The 11,944-nt window shown below is 43.6% G+C and overlaps 1 protein-coding gene and 1 long non-coding RNA gene across 2 annotated transcripts; both read right to left on the bottom strand.

Moving 5' to 3' along the window:
* Nucleotides 1-2,240: 2,240 nt before the first annotated feature.
* LOC143416139 (uncharacterized) lies at nt 2,241-9,975 on the bottom strand. The gene is made up of 4 exons (XR_013096512.1): nt 9,904-9,975; nt 9,768-9,809; nt 2,418-2,468; nt 2,241-2,297 (listed from the first exon to the last, which is right to left on the bottom strand). It is a non-coding gene; the product is annotated as an uncharacterized LOC143416139 (long non-coding RNA).
* On the bottom strand, nt 5,393-8,557 carry LOC143416136 (uncharacterized). Its single transcript, XM_076881534.1, has 4 exons — nt 8,395-8,557; nt 5,937-7,693; nt 5,640-5,698; nt 5,393-5,462 (listed from the first exon to the last, which is right to left on the bottom strand). Exons 1-4 carry the CDS (start codon nt 8,555-8,557, stop codon nt 5,441-5,443), a joined length of 2,001 nt encoding a protein of 666 aa, XP_076737649.1. The 3' UTR covers nt 5,393-5,440.
* Nucleotides 9,976-11,944: the final 1,969 nt, after the last annotated feature.

Genomic DNA, 11,944 nt, shown 5'->3' with positions numbered 1-11,944 from the left:
CGAGTTTGGCGGGCCACTCAAGCGGCCCTACTACGCACAAAAGAGAACAACAAACGCATCGCAGATCGGCACCGGACCCGTTCCCTGTGCAACTGTGACTGAGCAAGAAGAGTGGTGGAGAAAAGAGGAGCTGTTTGTGTGTGGAAACCCCCTCCCCTGGACTCCGGCCCCTTTCACTCCTGGACCCTGGAACCCTGGCCCTTTCCCCCAAACACCTTTGTATATATATTGCACTGTGGCAGATCACTGTAAATAAATTCACTCTTGTTCGAAAGGAGTTTGTGGTCTGCGCTTGAGTCTGTCCCTCTACTCCTCTTCAGTTCGCCTCAACATAAGCTCATCATATTCTATGATTTACTCTCAGGTGTTTGACGAGGTTAATGGTGCTGTCACAACACCTTACTGTCTTGCCACATGTATCGCAAACCGCGTCTTAGCTGTTTGTGGAGGTAAAATACATCCACACATGACTCCGTTTATGCTCAGCCATTGCTGTGAGTGTGCATGCCAGAGGCTGCTACACATTTATCCAGCCGTATTTCACAAATGACTAAGGCGTAAGAGGAAGTAGTTCCTTCCAATTTAGACGATCCGAATGATATAGTTTATTTCCACTGTTCCTGTTAATGAAACACTACAAATTTACCCCAAAGTACTAAAATATCGATATTTTAATATGAGAATCGATTCTAGAACATAAATTACTGGTATCGGAAGAATCGATATTTCAATATCGATCCGCACACCACTATTAGGAACTTCGTCTGTGTGTCATTCCAATTCAGGTTTTTATTATTTTATTTTATTTATTTATTTATTTATTTGTTTTAGGAATTTGGATTTTAGGATACTTCAAACAAATCTGCCAGATTAACAGGGTGTGTGAAGCTGGAGTTTGACACAAGATTGGTATTTTTAAAAGATTTAAATCACCAAATTCTGAATAAAAGTTTAACAAATTCAGGACATAATTAGTAATAGAAAGTAATAGAAAGCTAGTTGTATACATTATTAATCAGGATCAAAATTAAGGCATGTCAAAGCTATCCAAAAACATACCACATTAAATGCACAAAAGGCGCACAGAAAGCATACTTAGTTAATCTTTGAGTAGCCAGTAAAGATTATGAAGGTGCTAATTAGAATAACAGTTATCTGTTCTGCAAAGAAAAAAATAAATATGGGTAAAATTAACATGAGTATGAGAAATTTCAGCATTAAGATCTACCTAATGTGCAACAGTTCCCTGACATCTGTTTCATCTTTACAACACATGGCTACTTCACAAAATGCACAAAATAAAAGATTACCAGAAATTATTGAATTACAAATGAATGAAATTGTTACAGCTCAATTAACAGTTTTCATGTGGATCTTTGTGGGACTGTGTGCCATGATACATACTGACACAGAATGAAACGGCAAGATTTTGAGTAGATGTCCCCAACACAAAAACGTTTTTTTAAACAAAGGTAGTTTGTATTTCTGTGTATATTGCGAGTACAATGTTTTACTTATGTTTACATCAGACATCAAATCTACTCACTCTTTAGAATATAAGAACACTCAACTCTTTTCTTTAAAAACATCTATAGATTGATAAAAATCTATTAGTATAACTACAAATCTATGCTCTGTGCTGTGTTGATAATCATGCATGCAAATCAAAATCAAAGATGAAAACGATGACATAATTTTTTTTAAAGTTTGATTACAATTCCAAAATTTATTATGCCATTCAAAAATATTTTGGTGAGCACACATATTTTTCTTTATTTGTTTTCCTTAAAAACCAAGCCAAATTCTTCTGGGATTAAATATTATATAAGCTATTAATAAAAACACAACAGATTAACTCACTGATACTATGGAAAAAAGGAACAAAGAAAAGCCTGACTTCTTGTTGGTTATCTGAATAACCACAGATTTCTGCATTCATTATGTGTTGCTAGCTGAATGTAAATCACTGGATGCACTGGATGTCATGTTGTAGCCATCTAAAAAAAACAGAGCAGTATAGTTAATCTGTGGCAAAAAATAATACACAGTAGACACTGAAGTAAGAAGTAAAATAATTGTATGAATAAATAAAATTAAAAAAATTAATTTGTGTTAATGTGCAACCCATCCAATTGTTTTCTGTGTTGGACTGCCTGATTAAGGTACAAGCACACCTAACAACACACAGCTTTTCCTGCATCTTTATGTTAATTTTTTAATTGTTATTTACCTCTTCCACATCTCCAGTTCCTTAAAAATCGAAGTCCACTTGACGATGAGTTTCCAGCACTTGTGCTCTAAAATACAATACAAAAAACAAATCATGCAATATTTGAAAAAACAAAACAAAACAAAAAACAAGTTGGCTGAGATCCAAAAATAAGGAAAGAAAAAAGGAACACGAAAACTGTTCTTACCCCTGTCCCACTTCTGGACGGTCGTGCATATGATGATATTGCTGACCGCACCTGGTAAGTGAAATCTCAAATGTTACACTACAATGGAAGTTGCACAAGTTAGCTGTAAAAGTAAATTAATTCATGATGCCCAGCCAAACACTAAAAGGAATCTTTTTGTAAGTCTATGGTGATGTTTATCTTGCTTTTTTGTGTGCTTGTGTGGGATACGAACACATACATATGTAACGGAGCCGGAAGGCTGATTTTATTCCCACAGTGTCGTTTTTTAAAGGAAGGAAACCTTCCTAAAAACGGGCAGAGCAGTGGAGCCGCCAAGGGAAACACACAATTTAAACTGTAAGATTAAAAATATAATTTATTATATTTAAATAGTTAAAAATGTAAGATAAATTAAAACAACCTTGGCCAAGGGATAACACAATAAAAATCAATAAAACACAACATTAAAAGTCCAGTGGAATCCACCACAGCATAAAAGTCCCAGGGAGTTAAGAAATCCAGCGAAGTAAAAGGGAAACCCAGCGGAGTCCTCTCCTTCCTTTCCGCATTCGCGTCTTGATATGCTAGAGAAAGGGAGGAGCGGCGGTCACTATTCTTCCGGCAGTTTTTATTCAATAAAAGGGGATAAGTCAAAGACTTACCCCGGGTGGGCAGAGCTCTCAACTCCGCCCGCTGCTTCTTAAAAACTGCAAAGCCACACAGCCGTCCCGTGCCTTCCGCTGGTGCTGTCTCCGCTCTCCCCGCTGGTACTGTCACTCTCTGCACTGGTGCCCTGTGCGCTGGTACTGTCCGTTCTCCCTGGAACGCCAAGCTCCAACCCTCTTATGTGTCACTCAGCACTCTGTAAATTACACTCCCTTTCCTCTCAGGTGTGTCCAATTAGTAAAAATGGGGAAAGGCGGAGTCTCTCCAGGACAATTTGCCGGCAACTAAAACATGCAAACTAAATAAAACACTGCACAAAAATATAACCAATGCATGCAATATAAAAAATAAATATGTACACTTCACATTAAAATACAGCACAGCAAAACAACATCCGTCCTTCCCTGGATGACATCCCCCCACACTGAAATATTAGCAGTCCCTGCTAATGCTCCATCTCCCTATAACGCTCTGGTGGAATCCCACGCGTGGCCCTAATGGACCGTCTAAGGGACATACCTGAATCACTCTGGTGAGGTGACACACAGTCAGTAAGGGGTAAAAATCCATAAAACACTGGCGCTGGGAAATCCGAAGGGCCTGTGGTCGGCTCCTCCGTAGGAGGGGTAAAGTCTGTTTGAGGAGCAATGCACACTTTTAAGGCATTCCTATGTAAAGTTTGTATATTACCCCCCTTTTCTGGTTTGACCTTATACACTAAGCCCGTATCTCCCACCTGTTCCAACACCACATATGGCTCAGGAGACCACCAGGAGCACAGTTTTCCTTTGCCCTGTCTGTTTCGGTCACGTACCCAGACTCTCTCTCCGGGCAACAATGGGAGGGTACAGCCTCTTTTCTCATACTGGCTTTTGTGTTGGGAGGCCGCAATATACATCCTCTGCCCAGCCAAACGGTAAGCTAGGGAGAGTTTCTGTTGATGAGAATACACCCACTCACTTACATCCTGCCTCGCCTGCTGGGGGGCCACGCCCCGGCTCGGACAGTCTCGGTCGTTGTGTCCTTGGGCAAGACACTTCACCCGTTGCCTACTGGTGGTGGTCAGAGGGCCCGGTGGCGCCAGTGTCCGGCAGCCTCGCCTCTGTCAGTGCGCCCCAGGGCGGCTGTGGCTACAATGTAGCTTGCCATCACCAGTGTGTGAATGTGTGTGTGAATGGGTGGATGACTGGATATGTAAAAGCGCTTTGGGGTCCTTAGGGACTAGTAAAGCGCTATATAAATACAGGCCATTTACCATTTTACGCCTAACACCACGTCCACAGGAAGTCGCAAGTGTCGACCAAACATCAAATAGGCAGGCGCATAACCTGTGGAACTATGGATAGTATTATTATAAGCATGAACGAGTTCCGGCAGATTTCCTACCCACTGGCTCTGCCTAACTGATTCTAGGGAGCGGAGCATGTTCAATAGGGTCTGATTGAAACGTTCTACACTACCATTCCCTGCAGGGTGGTAAGGTGTCGTACGGCTTTTGGCTATACCATAGGTATCACAAAGCTGTTTCATTAATGCAGATTCGAAATTAGACCCACGGTCGGAGTGGAGTCGGCCTGGGCAACCAAACGGCTGTATCACATACTTCCACAAAGCCTTTACTGTAGTCTCTGCTGTTTGGTTTATTGTAGGGATAGCCCAAGCGAACCGCGTAAACAGATCAGTCACCACAAGTATGTTTTGATAAGTGTCAGTTGGTCGGCCTAAGGACAGAAAATCCATGCCTACAACCTCCAAAGGGTATGAGACTGAAATAGGGTGCAGTGGAGCCCTAGGTTCTACCCTCTCCTTTTGTAGACCACAGGGGACACAACCCAGATGAAACTGACGTACCTGCGCTTCCATGTTAACCCAGTAGAACCGCTGCCGTATCCGAGAGAGGGTTCGATCTACCCCCGCATGGGCAGCAGCCTCATGGATCTTCCGCCACACCTCATGGCACCTGGAACTAGGACACACAACTTGATGACGAGTCTCCTGGGTATATTCGTCCGACACTTTACGGCACAATACTCCGTCTTTAATGAAAAGTCTTTTTTGCTGCTGTAGGAGTCGCCGCACACCATGCGACAATGCCTGACGTTCTGACTTTGTAGGTGCGACCTGAGCTTCCAGAAGTTGTTTTACCACTTGAATATCCGGATCGTGAACTTGTGCTTCTGCCCAGTCACTCCCCTCTACCTCACAGGTCAATTCAATGGCTGCTGAAGTGACTCCACGCTCTGATCCAGCCCCCTCCAGGTGCTCTGCTGGGACAGTGGGGAGTCGAGAAAGGGCATCAGCATTAATATTGCTCTTACCCGAACGATACTTGATCTCGTAGTCGAAAGAGGCCAGCTGGGCAACCCAACGTTGTTCTACTGCGCCCAAGCGAGCAGTCTGTAAATGGGCCACAGGGTTATTATCAGTATACACAACGAATCGTGCACCAGTCAGATAGTCTTTAAACTTTTCGGTAACCGCCCACTTAAGGGCTAACAGCTCCAACTTGAAAGAACTATAGTTTGCGTCATTCCGTTCCGTGTGGTGTAAACTTCTGCTGGCGTACGCTATTACCCTTTCTTGGCCCTCTTGAACCTGCGCCAGAACGGCTCCCAGCCCGCGGCCACTGGCATCTGTATACACAATAAAGGGAAGAGAGTAATCTGCGTATGCCAAAACAGGTGCCTGCGTTAAAGCTGCTTTGAAGGCCTCAAATGCCGTTTGACATTCTGGGGACCACTGTACTTTACGACGGTCTGTTCTCTTGTTCACAGGGACCCCTGTCAATAATGCATTTAAAGGGCGTGCGATTTGAGCAAAACCGGACACAAAACGTCTGTAGTAACCAGCCAGGCCCAAAAAGGATCTGACCTGTCTGATGGTATCAGGGACCGGCCAATCCATCACCGCAGAAATCTTATCCGGGTCTGGTCTGACACCATACTTATCCACTACATGCCCCAGAAATTTCACCTCTTGTTGCAGGAACTCGCACTTGTTCGGCTGTAACTTCAACCCATGACGCCACAGCCTCTGAAACACTTCATCTAGATGCTGTAAATGAGACGAAAAGTCAGGTGAATAAATGATAATGTCGTCTAAGTACACCAATAAAGACTCGGCAATCTGTCCACTCAAACAGTGCTGCATCAGGCGCTGAAATGTAGCGGGTGCATTGCACAGACCAAACGGCATCCGCTCGAACTCAAACAACCCAACTGGGGTCGTAAAAGCAGTCTTTTCTCTGTCCATCGGGTCCATTTGGACCTGCCAGTATCCACTGGCTAAGTCCAGGGTGGAAAACCACTTCGCTCGAGTAAGGCTTGTCAATGTCTCTTCTATTCGTGGCAAGGGAAAAGCATCTTTATGCGTCACCGCATTCAATTTTCTGTAGTCCACACAGAACCTCCAGGCGCCATCCTTTTTTCTCACCAAAACAATGGGTGCAGCCCATGGGCTACAGCTTTCCCGGATAACTCCCTTTGCCATCATATCTACCAAGAGACTCCTCATTTCCTTATACATTGCGGGGGGCAAAGGACGATACCTCTCTCTAATGGGAGCTGCATCACCTGTGGGGATACAATGATGCACCAGGTCAGTCCTCCCGAAATCTTCGTCATCTTTAGAGAACACCTTCTCCCATTTAAGCAATAAAGCACGTAGCTCGCCCTGTTGCAGTTCAGACAGGCCAGGTCTTTCAATCAGTTTATTCATCTCCTCAGGTAATCTCTCCTCCTCCGTGGGGGCGCCACTATCGACCAGAGCCACCTCCACCACACCGTCCGTCCCAAGGGACAGGCTCAGGTCCTGTGAGCCATGTACGTCAGCTTCATCCACGCAGGATAGCTTTCCCAGTTTCTGGTAACGACCTATAAAAAGAGGATAGGGGTGTGGGTTACAAATCCTCACTGGCACTCTCCCGGCCCTTACCATGACAAGGGTTCTCGCCACCCCCACATCAGGGGTTTCAGGCAGTGCCTCCACCAAGGCACAATAATCTGTTCCTTGCGGACCCGTCTGAGTCCGGCCCCACACCATTATTTCACTCCTCGGGGGAACTTTAATTTTGCGTCGGCCAGCTAGCCGTACATACCCCACCATTCCGTCCTCCACTGTACTTGCTTCTATCCGTCTGCACGTTGCGAAGGCAGTCCTCCAGGCCTGTTGATTCGTTAACTGCTGTGGGGCAGGAGTAGTCTTTTCTGGCCACTTAAATACATTCCAACAGGCAGTCACAACATTCATACCAATAATCAGTGGGTGAGTGCAATGGTCATCTTTTACCACCACAACCCCGCGTCCAGGAACCTTAACACCTTCTATTTCCATGTCCAGGACAGCATAGGTGGTATAGGGAATTTCCAGACCATTGGCGGCTCTCAGCCTAAAGGCGGTTGGAGTTTTCTCAAGCCTAGCCTGGGAAAAATACTCATTAAACAGACTCTCCTGCATCAAAGTCACTTGTGACCCGGTATCCAACAAGCCTTGAAGCTCCACCCCTTCGATCACTATCTTCACTGTTGGACACTGCCCAATAAATGTTTCTGTGGCCCTTAATTCCTTAGGTGAACCAAAAAACCCCGCCCCTCGGACCTCAGCAGCAGGGTCATCTAGTTTAAACTTGGCTGGGAAGACATGGAGGTCTGGCAAAACCTAGCTATATGTCCTGCTTGTTTACACCTCCGACAGATAGGCCGACCTTGTGCATCCCAGCTAGCATTTGATTGTCGCGGTCTTCTCCTAAACTGAGGTGCAGGCGGAAGAGTAGCTACAGCTGGCTGAGTGGAGCCTCTAATTTCCCTTACTAGCTCTTGTGCCAATCCTTCAATTTGTGCCTTAACATCCTCCAGTATCTCCTGTTTTAACACCTGCCTCCAATCTTCTTTCTGTTCAACCTTAAAAGGAGCATGAGACTTATTTACAGACAGGCAGGTTACCTCAGACTGGGGCTGTACATGTTCTGAGTCTAGGAGCAGTGCCTCCTGGCGTATGGCAGCAAAATCTTGGTCTGGATTACGCCGCACATAGACCTTCAGTGCCTGACTTACAGGGCCCTCCCGCAATCCTAGCAACAATTGATCTCGCAGGGCTGCATCAGAGGGGACATTATCTGGATCATGCTTTCGCAACCTACAGTATAATTCTCTTAACCGCAAGATAAATGAAGATACGGTTTCACTTGAGTTCTGAGTGCAACTAAAAAACTGTGACCTAAGAACTGGGGTGGGGACACGATCACCATATAAAGAGTCTAAAAAAGAAAAGATTTTTTGTACTTGGTCTCTTTCACTGGTTTCAAGAACACTAACCTGACGTTTAGCCTCACCTGCTAGCGCTCCCAACACAATAGCAACTTTCCTCACTTCAGGCAAGTCCTGAGATCCCAGCAGCCCCCGCATCTGCTCCTTCCACTCCTGATATTGCACATCCTGATCAGGCCCTTTAAACTTTGGCAGCCACGGGGCTCCGGGATATACAGGCATCATCATATTTGCTATTCCCCTGGCTAACCCAACTGCTCTTGGCTCCGTATCCTATGTCGACAACGCCAATTATGTAACGGAGCCGGAAGGCTGATTTTATTCCCACAGTGTCGTTTTTTAAAGGAAGGAAACCTTCCTAAAAACGGGCAGAGCAGTGGAGCCGCCAAGGGAAACACACAATTTAAACTGTAAGATTAAAAATATAATTTATTATATTTAAATAGTTAAAAATGTAAGATAAATTAAAACAACCTTGGCCAAGGGATAACACAATAAAAATCAATAAAACACAACATTAAAAGTCCAGTGGAATCCACCACAGCATAAAAGTCCCAGGGAGTTAAGAAATCCAGCGAAGTAAAAGGGAAACCCAGCGGAGTCCTCTCCTTCCTTTCCGCATTCGCGTCTTGATATGCTAGAGAAAGGGAGGAGCGGCGGTCACTATTCTTCCGGCAGTTTTTATTCAATAAAAGGGGATAAGTCAAAGACTTACCCCGGGTGGGCAGAGCTCTCAACTCCGCCCGCCGCTTCTTAAAAACTGCAAAGCCACACAGCCGTCCCGTGCCTTCCGCTGGTGCTGGCTCCGCTCTCCCCGCTGGTACTGTCACTCTCTGCACTGGTGCCCTGTGCGCTGGTACTGTCCGTTCTCCCTGGAACGCCAAGCTCCAACCCTCTTATGTGTCACTCAGCACTCTGTAAATTACACTCCCTTTCCTCTCAGGTGTGTCCAATTAGTAAAAATGGGGAAAGGCGGAGTCTCTCCAGGACAATTTGCCGGCAACTAAAACATGCAAACTAAATAAAACACTGCACAAAAATATAACCAATGCATGCAATATAAAAAATAAATATGTACACTTCACATTAAAATACAGCACAGCAAAACAACATCCGTCCTTCCCTGGATGACACATATAACTGTTATTTATTGAAGTGTGGGCCCACCTGCTGTTTGCTACTTTCACCATCAAGTCTGAATTAGTCATTTATATGGATTTACAGAGAAACCATGAAATGGCACTAAAAGGCAGAAGTTTGACTTGACAAGAGGATTTTAGTGTAGTATTATTACAATTCATATTCCTTCCTCAGTAAAGGTTTGTAGACATTAAGCACTTTGTTGGTTAAACCAAATTATATAATTTAACATTAATTTAAAGTAATTCAACAATAAGCACTTATTCATTAACTTGACTTAAAATTGAGCTGTACATACCTTACCATCCAGCAGTGTTCCAAACACCAAAATAAAGAAGCCCTTTTTTAAAAGACAGAGTAATGTCCGTTATCAAGGATTCAGTGATTAAAGATTCTGCTATTATGGTATAAAAAGGTAAAAAGTTTATTTGTACCTGTAGCGAATTGAAGAGTGCGAATGCAATATTGATTCCTATGTCTCTTGGATGCACCAGAAGTCCAGCTCCTGTAAAATTATGATATTATTTTATGCCATGTTATACCCCTAATTAAAGATTGTGAATTATTATGTAGTTTTAGTTTGCATTATTCTCCTGAATTAGAAGAAGCTGATAACTATTGCATTAGTTAAACTGATTTGCATTACATTAAATTGCTGACTTGTTGTGAATGAATGATATTGTTTTATGATGCATTATATTGCTGAGTTATAAGAAATACTGTTCGCAGAAGGTTATTGTCTAATTTGTCTGAGTAGAAGAGAATAGAGTGTGCTGGAGTTTTCTGCCCCATTTCAGCAGGAGCAGATAAACAGGGAGCCAAGGTCGTAGCTCAGGCGCTGTGTGAGAGAGAGCATGTGAATGTTTAGGCTTTTTATGATAAGGTGGAGGCACCAGAGGCTATAAAAGTTTGAGCAATGCTCCACCATTTTGAGATTTTGAGGCTGTCTGCATCAGTGTCCATCTCCCACGTGTGTGATCATTAAATCATCGTTTGACTCAACCCGGCCGGACCAGTGTTGTTATTGTGGTTTTTTTCTCTTGTCTCCATCCCCAATATTTTGAACCTTAACATTTTGGGGGCTCGTCCTGTGGTATTGGGGTGGAATTTAAAAGTTTGGACGGTCCGAGGTTGTCGAACGGACAGGCACGAGCCAGTGGTCTGATTTGAGTGGACAAAAGCCGGCTTATCTAAAGGTAAGGCACTACCTGTTGAATTATTTCCAAAATGTGCCAAATTGGATATGACTAAATTAAAGTCTACTCACTGAAATTACTGGTAGAGTGTCTGTTTTGATTTTGATGAGAATCACCGTGTGTTATGCAGTTAAAGTTGCTTAAGAATGTTTAATGAAGTTGAAGAAATATGAAACTGTTCTGGAGGTAACAGATATAATGTTGGGTTTGAGTCCCTGGATATTGAGCTGAAGGCTCAGGTAGTTTGGTAGGGAAATTAGGACAGAAACTGTTCTGGAGGAAACAGAGACTGGTTAATAGTTTTACAAATTAGGTCAGAAACTGTTCTGGAGGTAACAGATACTGTTTAATTGATATGTTAAAATTTGTCAAAATTGTTTAGGTGAAAATTGTTATAGGACGGCACTGGAAGATGCTAAGAAGCACATAGCCCGGAGGTTACGCTCCCTCCTGGCCGTGGACGCGCGGTCTTGACCTGTCGGCGAACAGGGTTAGTTCAGTTTTTGCTTAACTGTGGGGTACAGGGCATCCTGAAATAAGCTAGGAGTTAGAATCTCCTCACCGTTTTAAATGGTGTCATGTGCTTGTTTGGACAAAGTTAAATTGAGTTAGGGACTTTAGAAATCAGGCCATAGGCTGTTCTGGAGGAAACAGATACTGGTTAATTGATTACAAAAAAGTTAACTTTCTTCGGTTGGACCCGTTATGATAAATTTGTCGAAATTGTTTAGGTTCTTTAGAAATCAGGCCATAGGCTGTTCTGGAGGAAACAGATACTGGTTAATTGATTACAAAAAAATTAACTTTCTTCGGTTGGACCCGTTAACTTAAATTTGTCGAAATTTGTTAGGTGCTGAATCTGTCAGGCCTGTCAGTGATTGTAAATATAAGACGTCTTTGTAATATAAAATAGAAGAGTTTTGTCTGAGCTTTGTGTGACCCTGTGTGTGACGACAGCGCACTGCAGCGCTGCGAGCTATTTTTAGACGGTGTGTGAACATGCAAATGAGCTGTGACGCGCACAGAGGACTTTGCTTCCTGTTTAGCGTGTTTTTGAGTTTTATAATTTTGATTTGCAAACAATGATACATGCCTGTAAGTAAAACGCTGATTTTGCTGATTATGATACTACAAATAAGGTGTTGAATGACTAGGGTGTGAATGATGTTGGAGTTTAAAGCGGAAACTCAGAGAGGAGTGTGTTGGGAGACTGGCAGGTAGTCTGCAGTGCAAAGGTGGGCGTCTTGCCTGCTAGTCTATTTAACAGTGATGGAAATGA

The sequence above is a fragment of the Maylandia zebra genome, unplaced genomic scaffold (genome assembly GCF_041146795.1).
Source record: "Maylandia zebra isolate NMK-2024a unplaced genomic scaffold, Mzebra_GT3a scaffold17, whole genome shotgun sequence".
Classification (NCBI taxonomy): Eukaryota; Metazoa; Chordata; class Actinopteri; order Cichliformes; family Cichlidae; genus Maylandia; species Maylandia zebra.
The sequence above is the reverse complement of the archived record's forward strand: the minus strand, read 5'-3'. Positions and strand labels throughout refer to the sequence as shown.

Bases quoted from the DNA above. Each gene is read 5' to 3' on its own strand.
- LOC143416136 (XM_076881534.1), bottom strand. From the start codon at position 8,557: ATGATGATGCCTGTATATCCCGGAGCCCCGTGGCTGCCAAAGTTTAAA. The intron at 5,699-5,936 runs GTCAGATCCTTT...TTGTGTATACAG, and splicing joins TCCCTGATACCATCAGACAG to ATGCCAGTGGCCGCGGGCTG. The intron at 5,463-5,639 runs GTAATAGCGTAC...GCCCATTTACAG, and splicing joins TTCAAGAGGGCCAAGAAAGG to ACTGCTCGCTTGGGCGCAGT.